At 41.6% G+C, this 21,112-nt stretch overlaps 1 protein-coding gene across 2 annotated transcripts; it reads right to left on the reverse strand.

Moving 5' to 3' along the window:
• Positions 1 to 944: 944 nt before the first annotated feature.
• tbc1d10aa (TBC1 domain family, member 10Aa) lies at positions 945 to 20,119 on the reverse strand. Of its 2 annotated transcripts, XM_062999400.1 has the most exons (10): positions 20,060 to 20,119; positions 17,411 to 17,685; positions 11,987 to 12,086; positions 8,114 to 8,221; positions 7,423 to 7,529; positions 6,892 to 7,006; positions 6,237 to 6,302; positions 5,298 to 5,487; positions 4,845 to 4,999; positions 945 to 4,416 (listed from the first exon to the last, which is right to left on the reverse strand). In XM_062999400.1, exons 2-10 carry the CDS (start codon positions 17,593 to 17,595, stop codon positions 3,607 to 3,609), a joined length of 1,836 nt encoding a protein of 611 aa, XP_062855470.1. In that variant the 5' UTR covers positions 17,596 to 17,685; positions 20,060 to 20,119; the 3' UTR covers positions 945 to 3,606. The 2 variants fall into 2 exon arrangements, with proteins under 2 accessions (XP_062855470.1, XP_062855472.1); XM_062999402.1 differs by lacking the exons at positions 11,987 to 12,086; positions 17,411 to 17,685; positions 20,060 to 20,119 and adding an exon at positions 9,602 to 9,650.
• Positions 20,120 to 21,112: the final 993 nt, after the last annotated feature.

The raw sequence follows: 21,112 nt of genomic DNA on the forward strand, positions 1-21,112 counted from the left end.
TTAGCCACCGTGCCGCCCAAATATGAACATAAAAATATGTATGTATGTATAAGCATCAACAAATGTATGTTAACAACGTAACTGACAGGGAAGCAAAGTATTCAGACACTACAAATGCATGACATTAACACTGTTAAGACGTCAGTGTTAAGACATAATAACAAAATAAGATACTTTTTTACTTAGATTTAGATATTTAGAATTACAAAGTGAAAAGAGAAGCAGTGTGTAATGTAGATATGTGCACTGTGTTTATATTAACTAACACGTGGTTGAATACTGGTTTCTCACTGTATTACTGATTCATCTGGCAGACGTGGTTACGTTACTTTTTAATTCTGCTCTGGAATAAAAAGCTGTTTAGCTAACTAAAACCCCCGTTTTTCTCAGTCTTATAGTGTCAGCTTCCAAACATTGACCATCAACCAACACTGAATTAAATTGGGAATCTTGTATAGAGCGCACTGTGTTCGTCTCCCCCAGACCACATATTACGTTTACATTAGGGCATTTACAATTATTGCTGAATACAATTTGAGCAATTGAGGGTTCAGGGCCTTGCTCAGGGGCCCAAACAGTGACAACTTGGTGGTGGAGCAAGCAAGTAATCATGTAGTCAGGGACTGTTTAGTTTCTGAGCACGTTTGTAAAACAGATTTGCAGTTTTATTGACCAGACGAGAGCCCTTATGTATTGAATCTAACGCCACGCCCATGTGCACTAACTGTAACAAACAGGGGCCCAAACAGTGGCAACTTGGTGGTGGTGAAGCCTGAACCAGCAGTCTTATGATTACTAGTCCAGTACCTTAACCACTGCCCTAACAGACCACCAATCTGACAGAAGCACTTGACTCAATTACAAATGCTCAGAAGATGTGTAACAGATGGTCCATCCATGTGCAAGTACCCCCCCCCCCCCCCCCCCCCAAAAAAAAACCCTCTTTCAACAATTTGTAAGCACACAGGTCTGTAGAATGCTTCTATATTCTGTAGCATGAAAACGTTTCATTACTGGAAGCGGTTTTGCCCAAACTATTAAAACCAGTCTGAAATTCATCCTCCACCACAATACCAGCTGTAGCCAGTTGTTTGAACTGACTTGAAAAAGTGAAATTTCATGCTAGTGCCACTTTGAAAGCTCTGGTTTAACATATTTGCCAAAAAGCTTAGCTATTCAAAGAGTTATAAGAGTCTATGAAGAACCTTCATGGGCTGTTAGACTGGCAAGTCATCATGTAGTCAGGGACTCATTAGTTTCTGAGCAAGTTTGTGAAACAGATTTGTAGTTTTATTGACCAGATGACAGCCCTTATGTATTTAATCTCAAGCCACACCCATTCGCACTAACTGTAACAAACACTCCACGTTCTCCCAAAATTGAACGACCATCAACCAACATCGAATTAAAGGAAGAATTTTGTATTGCATGCACCACGTTTGTCTCCCCCAGACCACATATTACGTTTACATTAGGGCATTTACAATTATTACTGAATACAATTTACACAATTGAGGGTTAAGGGCCTTGCTCAGGGGCCCAAACTTGGTGATGGTGAGACTCATTAGTTTCTGAGCAAGCTTGTGAAACAGATTTGCAGTTTTATTGACCAGATGACAGCCCTTATGTATTTAATCTTAATTCACACCCATTTGCACTAACTGTAACAAATCTGTCACACCAAACCTGACAGATTCACTACAACGTAGGATTCAAATAAAATGAGGATTTGAGAAACAGGACTGTGGATCAAAACATCCGCCAAATGAATTCACACAGTGGTTCTAAAAACTGAGTGTTTGTGACTCCAAAAACTCCCAAGAGTGAAATAAACTGTAGTTGACAACCACAGACTGTTAGTTCCCATCTGAAGCCTGTAGTGAGGAGGCGCTTCAGCTCATGTGCGCTGGGGTAAAAGTACATTGATGGACAAAGTCTGCCCTCTAGTAGCTGAAGTAAGAAAATAAAAGCATTTAAAAACGTCTCCCATTTTGCACTTAACATGAAGTGATCTGGAAAGCACGAAGCTCTTAGTGGAGAGAGGCATTAGTGATCATTATTAACATTTATACAATAAGCAGCAACATTAAACATGTCCAGTATTGTTATACGTTCATAGCGCCACAGAAATTCGATCCGGATTTCAGTGGTGGCGGGTTAGCAAATGGCAAAATGAGACCACCGAGCCACCCGAGCGCCTGGAATCTGTGATGAGTTTTATATTTTGATGAGATGCTATGAGATGCTACGGTTATCGATTAACCGTCGAATTAGGACATAAACCTCAGTGATGAGTTTGATAGTGTGGTAAGTTATGCTCTTGACTAACAAAGCTGATTTTGAAATTGTCATCCCAAGGTTTCCTATTTGCTTTTTAGTTTTGCACTGGAGCTACAGACAGATACAGAGAGCAAGAGACACACAAATCCAAGTGCAAGCAGAGACCTGCCTTGATTTTCTACCCCTAGATTAATTCACTCATTTATCCTGCCTGATGTCCCAACAATTATTAGCTGCAGCGGGTCTTCCCACGTCTGTGTCCAGGATGAGAAATTAGCCAATGTACTGGTATATCAAAAACTGGGAACATACCGTAGGTACATGCAGCTCAAACAGGATGCCAGTCCATCACAGACCATCACACAAATTCAGTTATTTATTCCCACCTAGGGGTCATTTAGATCAGCAAATCCACCAACTGACAGAGTAGCTCCAGTGCAAAACCCAGGTCCATTTTATTTCCACCAAGGCCTGTGTGATCCCACATAACAAGCCTGGGCCACAAGTGGTGGACAAAATATCAGAAACAGGTAATCATCATTAATTTTAGAGAGCTGATCAGCAGTTTGACCCTGTCTTTGGCTCCAGATTTATTTATTTTGGACACTTGGTCATGCGCTTGTTGGACGTCCCATTTCAGAAACAAATGTTGTTAATAAAACAGAGCTGATCAGCAGTTGGGCTCGTCTTTGGCTCCAGATTTATTTACTTGATTATTTGGGTTTAACCACCATGTTAAACACATACTTGTCATTTAATGGCTAAACAGGTCTTATGTTTCTGTGTTTATTTGATCTTGTCTTAATATTTTGGGGCCATTTTATACTTGATGGCTGGCTGTTGGAGCATTCTCAAGAGAACAAAATCCTTCGATTTATTAGGAGATGACCAAAGTGGACAGCTACTTCCCAGTCTGCACTTCTGGACTTCTAATACACTTAAGTTTATTTAGCTGTTCATTCGTTCACTTTTTAATGGTTTTAGCAGTCTGTTTGAGGGCATTAGCGGCCTAAGGCAATTCCAATCAGCTATTTTGTTAGTTTATCCACCACTGGTGTACTGCTTTGTTATGACAAGTATTATTGAACCAATAAGTGAATGCTTGTTAATTAGCATTCATCAGAGACCTACACACATCTTGTATCTTAGGTTACATTTAAAGATGCATAATTAATCACCTGTTATGAACATTCTGCTATAACGTTCTCCACTTACCCCAAGAAAACCATTAAAATTCTAAAGCAGATGAATTCACTGTGTCATTTCACCCACCACTGCAGCCTGGCATTCCTCCACACCACCAGGTGGCAGCATTTACAGCACTGACTACAAGTAGGTATCCTCTGAACTGTTGACACTTTCTGTAGAGATGCGCAAGTCGACCTTATTTTCCGGAGCAGGGGTCGATTCCTGGTTGGCAGACGGTGCATTGTGGGTAAGCAGCGGGCTCGAGTCTGTAGGTGGATCTAACGCAGTGTGGTTCTCATGATCGGCGGGATGATCAGCGGGAAAATCCTCACTGTAGGGAAGAGGGGCGGGTAAGAGGACAGGAGGAGGATCTGAAAATTGTTCTGGAGGGGCGACCTGGAGGTGAGGGCACCACTCTAAAGCAGCTGGAACCGGCTGATGCTCCGCAGGAAGAGATTCTGGCTGATGGGATTTCTGGCTGATGGACGGACTCGGGGTCGACCGGACGAGTCGTTCTGTGGAGGTTTTAACCTCCTCCTGTTTTGTAGGATCTAATGATGCTTGTATTGGTGCCTCTTGTGGTGCAGGAACTTTATCTTCCTGGTTGAGAGGCTGTGCTTGTCGTATCTGGTTAGATTTAAAGTCATCAGGGAGGGCGTAGGGATTAGGGATGTCTGGAAAAGGGGTGGAATTTTTCTTCAAGGAACCCCTCTTCTTCCCACGTCCGAATTCAGACTTGCCCCCTGTGGCAGGCGGGTATTGGACGATTATAGTAGGATTCTGGCAGAGGTCTTGACGCGAGTGAGGCTCCGAGGACATGATGGCGTAAGCGCCGTGCATTCTGGGAGCCGGTTTGCGGCTGGGTTCTCCACGCTTCTTCTTCCAGCGCTTGAGCTGTGAGCGGTGCTCGCGCTCCACGTCCCGGGCGGAGACGGGCAACTCGAGGACCTGCGAGAAAATCAGAGTCAGCTCATTTCCACTGGGTCAAACACACACACACACACACACACAAATATACAATAATACACTATATGGCCAAAAGTATTTGGCCACTTGGTCATGAGCTTGTTGGACGTCTATTTTATTCAGTAAAATAGCATTCGTATGGCTGGGCACTGATGATGGTCAAGAAAGCCTCAGTTGATGTTCCAGTTCATCCTAAAGCTGTCTGTTATACTTATCCCACTACCACCGATACCTGGGTTTGAATCACAGCAGTGCTGTCGGCATGGCAGGGCATCTAGACAGACATGATTGGCTATGTCTGAGGGTGGGATTGATGCCCTGACCAGGGTTTATGTATACTCTGACAATCACATTTCAGATTTAGCACCGATATGGCATTGTGTGTGTGTGTGTGTGTGTGTGTGTGTTACCTGTTGTACAAGGAAGGCCTCCTGCATGTATCGAGGCTCGATGGCTCTGAGCAGCTCCATGGTCTCATACTGACCCGGACAGGCCTTCAGCTTTTCCTTAGATCCCAGCATGCACCTCAAAAACACCAGCCCCACCCGGAATATAATCTTCACCCCTAAACGCGGGGAGAGGGAGACAGCAGAGAAAAGAAAATACAGAGTCACACAGTCAAACAACAGAATAACAAAAAGATGGCATACAGATGGCATATTGGGTCTGTCTGAAAACCTAGTGAGCTGCCTTGCTGCCTGCCTGGGCAGCTGCCTCAGTAGAGAGGATTCTAATAAGACATTGAAATTAATTACACGGTGCACTGCTCAAAGCTTTGAGCATTTTAAAAATCCAGCAGTGCTCACTAGATTTAACAGGTACATAACTGATAGTGTGTATGTGTGTGTGTGTGTTTATGGTACCGTCACACAGGAACATGTCCCACACTCGGAGGACGGAGGCCCAGGGCAGAGTTCGGGAGAAAACACACATGAACCACTCCATCATGTACAGCACTGGCTCGATCTTGTGCTTGTCCAGGTGTCTGTACGCTACAGGACTCACTCGCTTCAGTAATGCGTGCAGGATCTCTCCATCCAACTGTACTGACTCCTACACACACAAGGTGGCAGTGTTGAGTTAAGTACACAGTGCAGTAGGGCGGTGGTTGGCTGGTCTATAATTTTCCACACACCCTGTGATTTACAGTTTAATTAAAAGTTTACACACACACACACTTAAGAATGTCAGTCATAACAGTCCTGGGATTTTCCTTTTTATAATTCCGTCTGATTTTCTATTTTTAGTCATTTCCAATGGCACGATGATAACGTCCTCTTCTGCTTGCACCATCATATTTATTTATTTATTAGGATTTTAATGTCATGTTTTACACTTTGGTTACATTCATGACAGGAACAGTAGTTACTCATTACACAAGATTCATCAGTTCAAGTTTGTAATGTCAAACACAGTCACAGACAATTTTGTATCTCCAGTTCACCTCACTTTTTTTTTTTGAGCTCCCAGAGGAAACCCACGCAGACACGGGAAGTACTTATAACCACCTGGGAATCGAACCCGGGACCTTCTTGCTGTGAGGCGACAGTGCTACCCACTGAGCCACCGTGCTGCCCCTTGCATCACCATATATCTCAAAAGTCTCATCCAACCATGTCTTTTTGTACCTGTTGCAACAGGAAAGAGCCTTCCCTAAACCGTTACCACAAAGTGGTAACTTAAACACCTGAACTCAAAAATTAGGGTGTCCACATACCTCAGACCCCTCCTGTCCAAGCCCCCCACCAACAGAGCCCTAGAAAAATGCTATGTAGTAAATAACCTGATATTGTTTTACTTACCAGGCCTGGACTGTAGTAACCAGGGAGGTACTTCTCACAGATCTGAACCAAACCCCAAAAGGCGTCCTACACACACACACACACACACACACACACACACACACACACACACACACACACACACACACACACACACACACACTCACAGGATCAGATCATGGGCTTATTACTAACATGCAGATAACTACCTATAAAACATTAGGACCGCCCAGTTATTGTCAAAAAAGCTCTGACCAGAGACCTGGACTCCACAAGACATCTAAAGGAGTCCAGTGGTATCTGATTCTATGACATTACCAGCAGATCCTTTTACTGCTGTACGCTGCAATGTGGCTCCTTCAAGCATACTTCTGCTCATATTGGTCCATGCTAAATATTTCATTTGTCGGACAGAAGGATGGACAGTGTCACCTAATTCAAGTCTTTCTTAAACTATGGCAAACTTTAATTTTGTGGTTCTCAATAATTTCCTTCAAGATAAAGTATCTATCTATCTATCTATCTATCTATCCGTCTGTCTGTCTGTCTGTCTGTCTGTCTGTAAATGTAAATAATGTAGATAGACAGACAGAGTACCACCGTCCCTCATGAGTGTGTGTAAACTGCTGACCTTGACTGTAGTGTGTATAAAGAGTGCAGGGTGTGTGAGACTGACCTCAGCAGGCATGTGCATAAGAAGCACTGCAGCAATTGGAGCCTGAGCCTGGCAGTAACCCTCCTCAGGCCTGTAGAGTGTGTACGCCTTCAGCACCTGCAACAGATCCTGCTGCCTACACACACACACACACACACACACACACACACACAAACACACACACACACACATCAGAATCAGTATATTTACTTATTCACCAAGTAACAGGTGTACAAGGAATTTCTCTTGGTGCAATAGTAGTAAAATAATAATAGAAAAAAAGCATATTATATACACATAAACATTTATCTAATAGATACATAGATACAGTACACTAACAAACCTTAATAAAAAGCTAAGCTATAGAATGGAAATATAAAGTAAACTAACGAAACTTCAAGTACAGCTTTAGTGAAATTGAAGTGATTATTATTCCTAGTAGTAGGGTAAGGTGCATATGTGTAGAGGAGAATTAAGGCATGCTATATAAAGATGATACATATGTACAGCAAGTGTGTTAAAGTGCGAGTACACACGCTTTTCTAAACTGACCCGTGTCCTTCTCGTGACAAAAACATCTCATGGAAAGGAAACTGTCTGTGTAGATCTCTCTGAATTATATCCATCCACTTAGGATCTCCCTCCATGTTCTCCAGCTCCTGTAACAAGGACCAGACTAATACTTAGTGATCATACAGAGCAACAAACACAATATATGTAAACAATATACAGAGGATTTAACAGACTAAAAGGGAGGACAGCAAAGTATCTTTTACAAATTTTAATAGATTAAAATTGATTTTTTTCTACATTAAATTTCAATGCATACTCCTATAATTTTTCTTTAGACCTACGTATATCATTTACCTTATTACTCGCATACACAAGCCACAGAAACACCGCTTTTCACTTTCGTAACAAGTTCCAACTTTTCAGCAATACCTAGATGCACCTCTTTCACTGACCCCTTCCCTTGTCTTTCAAAGCCATAACTAAGAACTACAACTTACAAAAATTAAGCATAAAACCTGGAAAAAAGGCGAGAACAAAGCCTATCACTCATGTAAACAGAGAGAGGTGCGCCGACTGGCAGACAATTACTGAACTACTGGTCTTGGTACGATTCGAGATGGATTTTTAAACAACTGTACATTCGATTTTATCTGGTAAATCTGAAATCTGTTAAATGGAGGTCTGTTTAATCAAGGTTCCTGTGTACTATCAAAGTGTGTGCGGCTCTGACCTTAAATGTGTTGACGTTTCGTTCCCTCTTGACTTTTCCTCCACACAGATAAAGCCAGGCTCTGCCCCTCATGGAGGGAGGGATTCCTTTCTGGCACCGCAGTCTGACCTGTGCAGGTGAGGAAGAACAACATTTTATACAAACAGCCTCGAATTTTCACTGGATTTCTATTTTTTGTGCCAGATGCAAGTCCTAGTGGACTAACAAACAATAACCAGTCATTACTATGCTCACATACCACTTAGTACAATAGTATTCGAGTTGGAACCTTGCACTAGCCAAGCAGTTTGAAGCAGGACGGCATAATACATGGTTTTAAACCGTAAACAACAAAACGGTAGTGAAATCATCAGAAGCAAACACAACCACACAGAAGGAACAACACAACATGCTGGATAAAATAATCAAAAAATAAATAATGTACAATAATAACGTACATTACAATGATATATTAATTTCCCTTTTGGCTGCTCCTGTATTTAGGAGTTACCACAATGGGCCGGCACTGAGTATGCACCGACAAGTGCACGTCCCAATGGTAAGGCTGTTCCGTATTTAAGATTTGTGATCACATGTCTTATTGTCGCAGGAATGGTAACATTTCTATGTTACATGTTTCTATGTTCTAGGCTGCAAAACATAATTAGTAAACTTAAATCACTGACAATTTTATTATTAATTAGCCAATCCATTGTTTTTTTCCCCATACAGATGCGCCTAAATATGAAACTGCTGATGACCTGAACTAAATTGCAAATTCACTCCTATGTTGTATGTTGTAAGTATAGGAACATTTCACATTCAGCTCCTCGAAGAAGCTTGTTGAACATTTGATCATGGAATTAGAATGGAGGAAATATTACAAATTGACCGGTGGTATACTATTACAGTACCATGCTGGAATTTAAGTCAGCTCTTTACAATGACACATTCTTTCACAATGTTTGTAAGGATGTTCTACACTTAATGATTAATAGGTGTGTCCCAATACTTTTGTCCCTATAGTGTATTTATAGGATTTGAAGCAGAGACGTTATGCAAACGATAGAGACAAATGTCACAGGTCATACACTACAGTGGAAACATGCTTCTTAGCTCAAATGAAGGAAGTAATTGGGCCATAACAGATGAACTCAAACATACAGATATGCAAACACACAGTGCAACACTGACAGCAAATCCGGATTATTGTCTTCTGCATTATAAGTGTAATTATCCCGGAACCTGGAATGAGAACTCCATGGCCAGTCATGAATGAATCATGGCTTTTGTGAGGAGAAATCTCTGTCTTTCTGTACGATGCCCACAACCTACCAGTTTATCAAGAGCCACAAGTTTTGATATGCACAACAATCTTAGCAAGGTGCTAGATATGCAACAGTTTCATGCAAAAGATGTGTGAAGCATGAGCTCAAACGAAGGAAGTAATTGAACCCTAACAGATGAACTCAAACATACAGACATGCAAACACACATTGCAATACTGACAGTTCAGGACCTGCAGCAGAACCGGATTATTGTCTTCACCTGAGGGTTCATCGCCCAGTGTGCAAGCTTTACTGAGATTAAGAGGGAAAAATATTATGTAATTGCAACACATACAAAAACTGTGGGTGTACAAAGAGAGTTCAGTAAGCAGCTCTGCCTGTTCAGACACAGCTCGGCTGGTGTGCCCGCAAGGATTCGTCCTTTACAAATCACTTTTGATTAAAACAGCAGGAAATCTACTGAGAGACTGAGAGAAAGAAAGAGACAAAAGAGAGAGACATGAATAAGAAAGAATTAGGAACGATTCCTGAAGCTAAAGCAGTGGAGTGTGTGAAGTACAGGCCTGTATCGAAGAGACTTTCTGTACAAAATAAATTAATCACAATTATTTTAGTTAATAGAGACTATCTGAGAAGACTAATCAGTAAACTTCAGCTCACATAATGCATCAGCACACACCAGATTCATTGTTAAACCATTCCAGTTTTTAAACTGTCTTTTATTTCTAACTCTGTTTTGTTCAGAATGGCACATTTGGCATCTCCTCATTGTTACCTGTCCATTATGTAGTCATGTTACCTCCTGTTACCTAAGAAGGTGGATTGGCTGGTTTAAAGTGCACCTCAGTGTGACTGACTGGTGCTCTGTTTGGGGTGAATCCCTGGTCTGCCCAGTGTTATCAGACCCATAACAATGTCAATTACGACCCTGACCAGGACGAATGGCTCTGTGTGAAAAGCCAACACTGACAGGTGATAAGAAGTGGCCATGTGTTGGAGAGGGTGTGTGGTGATCCGGATCTCCTTGGTCAGATCGAAGGATGTGCAGGTGGTGGCAGATTAACTATTGGTCATTGGAAATAACTAATCTCCATAACTTTGGTGATTGAGCATTTTCCAGACTTGCTCCATGCCTCTAGAACTCTTTTCCTTTGCATATTCAGCAATCAAATTCACTGTCCTCATTTAAATCCAACCTTAAAACCCACCTCCTCTGTCTTGCATACAGTCTTCCTTCATCTTAACCTATTGCAGCAAACCCCTTTTATATGTTGTCATTTTGACTTTTGTATTGTTGTTTTCCTGTCTGTCATTGTTTACTTGTTCCCTGTATTACTAATTGTACTCTGTAAGCGTCTTTGGGTTGTTGAAAAGCGCTATATAAATGAGATGTATTATTATTATTATTATTATTAAACTGGGAGATTTTATTTTACTAGTATTTTTAACATCATGTTTTACACTCTTGGTTACATTCATGACAGAAACGGTAGTTACTCATTACCCAAGACTCATCAGTTCACAAGTTTATATCAAACACAGTCATGGACAACTTGTATCTCCAATTCACCTCAGTTGCACGCGTCTTTGGACTGTGTGAAGAAACCGGAGCTCCCGGAGGAAACCCACACAGACACGAGGAGAACATGCAAACTCCACACAGAAAGGACCCGGACCGCCCCGCCTGGGGATCGAACCCAGGACCTTCTTGCTGTGAGGTGACAGCGCTACCCACCGAGCCACTGAGCTGCCAAACTAGACTGGTAGATGAAGGAGGGAAAATGCAGAAAATAATCCAGCTTTCTAATCACTGTGCCCTGATAAACATTCACATTTTGGACACAATTCACTCACGTTGGTTCATTCTTTTGATGGTGCAACAGTGAGTTACTGCTTTATTTTTGAGGGGTGTACACAACAACTCCACATGTGCATCGCTGGTCGCCATCTCGGCTGGTGGTTTAGCTAAGAGATTACTGATTTAATCCTAATGTCTCCATTTATGATTTCTATCATACTAAAAAAAAAAACCAGCATAAACGGGCGCTTAAGTGGCACACTAGAGCCGACATCTCGAACTCATCGGTTCGAATCTCAGCTTTGCTACCAGCAGGCTGGGCGGCTACATGAACAATGATTGACTTTTTATTAAGGGATTCCTCATAAGGTCATGATGCAGTTACAACCTCTGCTGGCTGATTGATGGCGCCTGCACAGAGACGAGGGATCACGTGATCAGGGTGTGGCTCTCCGTACACGAAGCTGATCCACATATGAACTCAGGTGAACGCAGGTGAAAAGAAGCGGTCGGAGCTGCACACGTGTCGGAGGGGGCGTGTGTTAGTCGCGACTCTCCTCAGTCAGAGTGGAGGTCAACATCAGTAGAGAGGAAGCGATACGACTAGATTGGGAAGAAAATTGGGGTGAAAATGCTGTTTTGGCTGGTTAATGTTGAGCACATAAGAAGGTTTGCTTACCAGTGGGCTAGCTAACGAATTACTACTTGTCTATCCCTGCTAATGGACACCTATTGAGATTCATAAGATACAGGAGAGCTGTATGAATAAATGCTGCTAGGGATGAGTGAATGAATGACAGACCAAACCTTCTTAAATCTTTTGTTGATCCATTTGTCCCAGTCATTTAACATCTCCAACCACTTCAGCTCTCTGTGTCTCAACACCTCTGGAGGAACATCCTGAGCCCTGGGAGAAAAACAGAGGTAAGAACAATTTAGCAAATAAAACACAAACGACTGTTGTCATGTTGATCCGAGGGTTTAAAATATTTGAACTCCACCACTCCTGCTTCCGCATATTCAGATCAAATAACCGATACTGATCTGTTTTGGAATCTTTGGTCTCGTCTGGTGAGTCAAGTTTAAATGAAACAATCTGAAGTAAAACTCAGAGCTGGACCAATCAGTAGCCTGGAATGTGTTTTTCTAAAATAAATTAAATTCCTACCTGTATGCGATATTTACATTTTTGTAGAAATTCACATGAGTGGCTGTACAAACACGGTTATCTAATAAAAAGCAGTTTTGCCGGTTTAGTGAACCATTCTATTCATTCATTCTTTCTCAATACTGTGGAAAGACAAAAGAAGTTTTGACAAACCCACATACTAGATCAACTCAAAAATGTTTTGCTGCTGGGTTAAAAAGGCAAACGTATGTTGTATTTAATACAGCTACTGTTCGTATTTACTGAGAAGTATTGGGACACCCGTTCTCATCTCTGAATGCATGTGTTTTACCACTACACTTGCTAACAGGTATAATAATCCACCTCCTTGTTTCTACACGCACTGTCCATTTTATCAGCTCCACTTATCATATAGAAGCACTCTGTGGTTCTACAATTACTGACTGTAATCCATCTGTTTCTCTACATGCTTTGTTAGCCCCCTTTCATGCTGTTCTTCAAAGGTCAGGACCCCCACAGGACCACCACAGAGCAGGTATTATTTAGGTGGCGGATCATTCTCAGCACTGCAGTGACACTGACATGGTGGTGGTGTGTTAGTGTGTGTTGTGACCGACTCAAACAGCAGCAATAGATGAGCGATTGTCTCTGACTTTACATCTACAAGGTGGACCGACTAGGTAGGAGTGTCTAATTGAGTGGACAGTGAGTGGACACGGTATTTAAAAACTCCAGCAGCGCCGCTGTGTCTGATCCACTCATACCAGCACAACACGCACTAACACACCACCACCATGTCCGTGTCACTGCAGTGCTGAGAATGATCCACAACCTAAATAATACCTGCTCTGTGGTGGTCCTGTGGGGGTCCTGACCATTGAAGAACAGGGTGAAAGCAGGTTAAAAAGGCATGTAGAGAAACAGATGGACTACAGTCAGTAGTTGTAGAACTACAAAGTGCTCCTATATGGTAAGTGGAGCTGATATAATGGACAGTGAGTGTAGAAACAAGGAAGTGGTTTTAATGTTATGACTGATCGATGTATGCTTCCAACTTTGCAGCAACATGTACAAATCTCATCAAAGCTCTATAAAGAAGCTCAATTTAAAGAGTCTCCAGTGTCCTGCACAGAGCCCTGACCTCAAAACCACTGACCAGCTTTGGAATGAACTGGAATATCAGCTGGGGCTTTCTTGCCCGACATCAGTGCCCAGCCATACAAGCGGTCATCTTTTGACTGAATAGACACAAAGTCTCACAGACATACTTCAAAGTCTTGTGAGAAGCCTTCTCAGAAGAGTGGCTGTTGTTCTAGCTTAAAAGATCGTTTAGATTTTCGGCATTTAGCGGACGCTTTTATCTAAAGCGACTTACAGCGGTGACAGTATATTGTCTAAGCAGTTGAGGATTGAGGGCCTTGCTCAAGGGCCCAACAGTGGCAAACAGTTCCCTCAGTACCTTGACAGCTAGGCTATAACTGCCCTAACACATAAGAGATCACTCTATTTACATACAATTTTAATGGATAGTCAAACAAGTTCATGGTCAGGTGTCTTTTGGCCATACAGTGTAGCTTGGTTTAATGACCAGAGATTATTCCAAGCTAACAATCATGTTCCTGTCACTGGAGGATGAAAGTAGATGTGGTGAGCCTCGATGATTGGGTTTCTCATCCTACAATCAGATGTTCAGGGTGGAGAGTTTTACTCTTAAATTACACAGTCAGCTCAAACTTCACTGTGTGAGGAGGAGAAAATCTATTTTCAAGTCGGGTTAGAAAGAATCACAACCAAACACTGGACCTTTGAAGATACCGAGACTGGCAGCGGCTGCTGTAACACTTTGGATAAAGAAACTGTAGCGCTTGGAACGGAGTGAATGAGCCACCGCCAAGTCAGATTCCTTGGGAGTGAATACATCTTGGCGGACGCTGCAGATTTCCGCTCCGATTTAGATTCCGTCCACGGAGACGAGGTGCGCACGCTGCACACTGAGGAAGATTCTGTCTGTTTCAGGCCTGAAATGAATCTGTGGCTCTGAAACGAAAGGTTTCGCTCACAGCCGCTGAGGTTTCACTGGAACTTCCCTTTTAAAAACACAAAACACTTCCTCTTTCATTAACTTACTCTAGTATGGCCTGCAGTCCATGTGGGCCCCAAGGCAACAGATTATCTTAAACATATGCATTATGTCAAAAGTATGTGGACAATGCTTTTATTGATTAAGTTTGTGCATTTTAGCCACACTAAATAATAACACGTGTATTAAAATGTACAGAAATATTTGCTTTTAAAGTCATGGCAACAGTTCCCGCATGTTCTTGAATGACTTCTCGATTAGGTGGAACTTCAGTGACCTCAACCCCTCTGAATGTTTTTGGGAAAGATTAAAGAGCACGTTGCGAGCCAGGACTTCTTACAAGCTGGGATATGTGAAGAAAAAATGTCATTGTACTTATTGCCTGTATATGTATATATAACAAATAAAGGCGTTCTATTCTAACCATTTTACAAAGAATTTACAAAAGAAGTGCCTCAAATTTGTCATCGATTTAACAAGCCTGGAAAAGATGAAATGCAAAGCACGAGTATCTGATTTTCTAAACTCTTCTAAAGTTCAGCGTGCACTGGTATGACAACAGCAAAGGACATTTTTGAAGTGGTGCTGAGCAGCACTGAGATCTTAAATCACTGCATTCGACTCGTTTTTTTGTTCATTTTAGTTGCCCAGGATGTTTAGTAGACCAGGCATTTCTTAGCTGACCTCACTAGTCCCTGAATGCACTGAATGCAGTTGCCTACATTTTGGGGACATAAAAACTGACCTTCTGAGCAGTGGGGTGATGTGGCAGTGTTTACGTTGGTTAAAAAACACGCAATCAGCTGTTTTTTGAATGAGCAGCTGCCAACCACTCTTTTGACCTGCCAGTTTCACAGAGGACTGTATGGCATACTAAGATTCACAAAATATCTGTGAATCAACCGTCTCTTATGCTAGCGTCTCGATCAGCCAGCAGAGACCGCAACTGCAGCAGCCCTAAAGCGAGGTCATTAACCCATAACTGCTTGTGCTGCATTCGGGCACAATTGTGAGTCAGTTTGAAAAAAAAGTGTCTGCTAAGTGCCAAATAAGTAAATGTAAATGAATTGGATGTGTTTTGACCTTGGGTCAAGAGCTTTCTGGTGGAATTGGACCCACTAAATGTGGATAAATAAAGTTGGCATGCATATTAGAGAGAAACTGTGAGCATAAGACTGACAAATACTTAATCCTACATTAACAGTCGGGTCAAACCTGGTATGGATGCCCATATAAATGTTTTGTCACTTTATATATTTTTTTCATACGGTTCGATTAAAACAACTAACCTCCCCCCTTTACAGCACCCACAATCAACCAGATAAAAACTCCCAGTTCTTTTTATTAATTCTAGTGAAAGTACTTTTTTTAAGAGAGAAATATCTCATTTCCTTTTCCTCTAGTTTTACAAGCCTGCATTTAGAACCAAGAGAGGTCAGGAGGCGTCTAAAGAGTCCGATAATGACTGTGTAGAAAGTCAGTTATGAATAAGAGACTTCATATTTTAGTGTGTGTGTGTGTGTCCATGTCCTCAGGGCAGCGGTGCCCATAAACCAGAGGAAACAGGAAGCCTACTGTCCACTCAGCACCGTGCAGAGTCCCTACTAAACTCTCAAACCAGGGAGCTCTTCAATATGATTTAATTCACCCTTAGATGGCTGAAATGATAACGTTTCATAAAGCCACTTTGTTCTTCTGCTGGGTTTTTTATCTTTTCATGTCACCAAACGACGACGCTGCAGAGTCTTACACTAAAATACATGTCCTAACAAACTGCAAATCGTTAATACAGTCAGTCAGTAGTAGGGATGTAACGATTCACCACAATACAGTTAATAACCAATTTAAAAATTCCACGATTCAAATTGAAAATGAAACAATATTCACTTTAGACAGCAGAGGGTGCTGGCGCTGTACACCTCGCCTTGTTGACGTCGCTGGCGCTATACGCCTGGTTGCCAAATCCGGGGGTTTTCAACCAAATTGGACTTAATTCAAAATTGTTTTGCATTGTTTGTACCTACCTCAGAAATAAAAAGGCATTCATTATTTAGATAAATAAAAGATAAGCACAAATACAGTATTTTATTTAATTTTTTAAGAGAAATAATAAAAGGAAACTTAATCTGGAAAAAATCGTATTGTGAATCGCATCGCATCGTGAATAGAGTGTATCAGTATATCCCTAGTCAGTAGTGTGAATTCTTTTTAGCTCGCAGGTCAGTGGTAAAGCCAGCAGAAAGCATTTTCTCTATGTATCTATGATAATCAGTGATGTGCACCCAGCCTTGCGGTACACGAAGCACAAAACGCTCATAATGTAAAAGCAGCCTAACCTTGCACTAGAGCTGAACGACATATAAATGGTTGACTGTCCACTCATGACACTCGGTTATCAGCTAAAACAATTCGGCAATATTTGCATGCCTCCTCTTCACACAGCACTCTCTGCCTTGTTCTTGCCAGGCGTTATGCTGGAACACTTACAGAACTTCATCTCGCCAACCTGGGTCACCCAGACAAGCGTGGGTTACCCTTTTTAACCAGGTTTTCTCTTATGTAATACATATAAAACCAAAAAATTGAACCCCACCAGAGTGGAGAGTGTTCAAGTAAACACGGTGTTAACACAATACCCGATTCATAAACAGAGGAAATAATCTGTAGTTGGTCTCTGGGGTATTTTTATGCTTATCTCTCTGGGCTTGACTGCAATCCGTAAGCAAACAGTTCTTCCTCCAGACCAGACCACAAAAGACTGAGCTGTTATATAGCAGTTCTTCTGTGGTTCAAATCAGCTCCCAAGAAATACAGTGGAGGTGTGAGAAGGAACCGAAAGCAAAAAGGGGAACGTGTTAGAACAGGTTAGTAGAACATGTATCTAATGATGCATGTACCAAACATTTCTAACCCCTTGTGTTCTGAGAGCAAAGGGGAAAAGGGGTGTGGGGTCATCTAGCATATATTCCAATAACAAGTATTAGGAAATGCTTGTATGATTTCATGTTGCATGTTTACTCACGATTCGGCAGAGTACTTCTGTGCTCCCCCAATAAATCCGTACTTGTCCGTTTCTCTCGAACCGGGGAAGCCGTTGAGCTCAGAATCTGATCCCAGCGAGCTCTCGCCATCGTTATCAAAGTGACTGCCGACGGTCCGTAAACTCACTGTGTCCAGTGTCTGATCTCCGTTCTCAAACTCGGCCATCGTTTCAGGAATGCAGGTGTCTTCAAATGTTGAATCAAAGTCTGGATGTGGTCAGTCGCAGTTATAGCCGGTTAACATCATGCCTGACTCCTGGGTAAATAGAAGGTGGAAAATCATTAGGACCCAAACCTACAGCGAGTCTTTTTTAGTGGCCATGGTTTAAGAAATTTAAACTTTTTAAGCAAACCAAACTAGCCAGTCCCCAAATAAATATTCACCTCATAAAAAGGAGCCATTGAGTATCAGCAAAAGTTTTGGAAAAAGACCTCATGTCATCGTTATGAGGGAAAACACTGAACAGAATTGTTTTCATGGAAGTAGATTGTAAGGGGGCCCTAAGCAAGATCCTTAACACTCACAGTTATAAGTTGTTTCTGATAAAAGCATCAGCCAATTGCTGTAAGTATAAATGACCAATACTGTCCACAGTCGAGCGTGCTTTACAATGCCTATGAGCTACACACAAAATAAAGCCAGCCTCTGCTTCTAATTTTTTTATGTGATCAGCAACAAACTCAAGTCACTGTCAGTGACTCAAGGCAGTCATAGCCTAGTGGTTAAGGTACTGGACTAGTAATCCAAAGGTCGCTGGTTCAAGCCCCACCACTGCCAGGTTGCCATTTCTTAGACTGTATACTGTCACAGTACTGTAAGTCGCTTTGGATAAAAGCGTCTGCTAAATGCCGAAAATGTAAATCAAGCTTTAAGGTGCCGATTTTGGAGCATGGCCTTATTTCTTGCACTGCAGCCTTGGCAATGCAAATTCTACTTGAATGCAGACAGTGACACTTAAGATTTTGAATCTGTTTGTGGGAATGTGTGACCATATTGTCTTTGCATTTGTGACATCAGATCAGATTTTTTATTTACCTCTAAGGTGTTCAATTGGGATAAAGTCAGGGCACATCTTTACCGCAAAACTTGTCAAACCATGCCTTGGAGAAGTTGAAAGCACATCAATTATTTAATACTATTAATTTAAGAAACCTGTTATCAATGGGTGTGGCTGCAACAGCTGAAGTATTTATTTATTATTTATTTATTTATGAGGATTTTAACGTCATCCTTTACACACTTTGGTTACATTCATGACAGGACAGGTAGTTACTCATTACACAAGATTAATCAGTTCACAAGTTTAATGTCAAACACAGTCTTGGACAATTTTGTATCTCCAATTCACCTCACTTGCACGTCTTTGGACTGTGGGAGGAAACTGGAGCTCCTGGAGGAAACCCACACAGACATGGGGAGAACATGCAAACTCCACACAGAAAGGGATCAAACCCAGAACCTTTATGCTGTGAGGCAACAGTGCATGGATTTATGTTATAGAATATGATAGAATTTCTACCCTATTTAAGTTATAATAAGTTTAATTAAGTTGGTGTGTGTGTGTATTTTTGACCTAGCAGATTTTGTCATGGACAAGTCGGCGTTCCAACTTTTATTATTGACTTCAGGTGTTGGGCGGCACGGTGGCTCAGTGGGTAGCACTGTCGCCTCGCCGCAAAAAGGTCTTGGGTTCGATCCTCGGTTCGATCCCCAAATGTGGAGTTTGCATGTTCTCCCCATGTCTGTGTGGGTTTCCTCCCACAGTCCAAAAACATGCAGTCAGGTTAATTGGAGACACTGAATTGCCCTATAGGGTGTGTGTGTGTGTGTGTGTGTGTGTGTGTCTCTGCCCTGCGATGGCCTTGCGCCCATTGAAAAGCTGGAATAGGCTTCAGCACGGGTGTTGGGGCGGCACGGTGGCTCAGTGGGTAGCACTGTCGCCTCACAGCAAGAAGCTCCTGGGTTCGATTCCCATGGGGCGGTCCAGGTCCTTTGTATGTTCTCCCCATGTCTGTGTGGGTTCCCTCCCAAAGTCCAAAGACGTGCAAGTGAGGTGAATTGGAGATACAAAATTGACCATGACTGTGTTTGCCATTAAAAGACTTAAACTGATGAAACTTGTGTAACCAGTAACTACCTGTCCTGTCATGAATGTAAACAAAGTGTGTAAAACATGACGTTAAAACTCTAATAAATAAATAAATAAATAAATAAATTCAGGTGCAGCCACACCCATTGCTAACAGGGTTTTAAAATTAATAATATAATAAATAAATGATGCGCTTTTAACTTTGTTGTAACTGTTTATCGACGTGTCATCCAGACTAACGTTAACGTTAGCCTCCAGGCTAATAACATTAGTCTATACGAACACAACTGTCAATTACAAAATCATAAAAACAGCAAAAATATCTAAAACTATTTCACAAATACACTTAAATACATAAAACAGTTAAAATAAGTTTAAATATAATGAACACAGTGTAAACTGGATAAGTTAGTCCTGATGACTATTTAAACGCTACTTTCATTCAACGGTCGCAGTTTGGAAACACTAAACGCTTCTCCTAATCCTAAAGAAAATCCCAAACTCATCATATACACAATAAACTAATGCAGGTTTACTCACTTCACTCTCATCTCCTCTCGATCTCATTTTTAAATCAATTTCTGCTGAATTTTACTAACTTCAGAACAGAAAAAAACGCCGAAATGTCATTTTGCCATAACAAGCCTTGCTTCTTCACACCCGTATTCCAAACGGTCCTGACAACTGCTTTATGATTGGCTAGTGCGGTTTCATTTTGAGCGATATGATTGGTTAGTAGTTCGTCTCATCATACAATTCACGAATTAAATCACCGATCCTGCTACCGTTAGCGCAGAAGGCGGGGTTTGATCAAAACGGGTAGGGAGCGAAATTTCTCAACTAGTCTGTTTGTGCTTGATTGATCTGCGCATGCGTTCTACTTCCACCGAGGCGACCAGCTTGAAATGGGTGGATCATCAGGTTTACTTGGAGAAATTATTCTCAAAATCTGTGGAAATGTTTGACAAAATTGGGCGAACAGTGAGACATATAATCTATTTATAGTGTTTACAAGAAAAAATGAAACAGTTATCAAACTATAATAAACTTTATATCATCAGCGGGTTATATCATGCTCACTTGTTGCCATCTAGTGACGTTACAAAGGTGGAGGTCATACTGGGATGTCTTGTTGGTGTGCAGTCATTTTTTCCATCCATTCCAGACCCAGCATTTTTATTTCTGCACTAAAAGATCCGATATAGTTTAATTTTTCCAGACAACATTGTTCTACAGGTGTTTTGGAACGTCAAGGTGATCATCTTACAACAATAGACTGGAGGGTGCACTGTTTGTTCAGTGTTTTCTTAAATGGACACATGACTAGATTAAACGTCTGGGTAAAAATCTTGACTATGTATAAACAACACTGAAAAGGAGTGTGACCACACCCAGAGACTTTTCAGAACCCACCCATATTTGACTGGACGAGTTCCAAAATCCAAAACACAAGCTGAGTAGCATCTTTACCTATAGTAAACAACCTAAACAAATATAATAAATGTTTTGGTTGGCACGGTGGCTCGGTGGGCAGCACTGTTGCCTTACAGCAAGAAGGTCCTGGGTTCGAGTCCTTTCTGTGTGGAGTTTGCA

Source organism: Trichomycterus rosablanca, chromosome 7, assembly GCF_030014385.1.
Source record: "Trichomycterus rosablanca isolate fTriRos1 chromosome 7, fTriRos1.hap1, whole genome shotgun sequence".
NCBI lineage: Eukaryota > Metazoa > Chordata > Actinopteri > Siluriformes > Trichomycteridae > Trichomycterus > Trichomycterus rosablanca.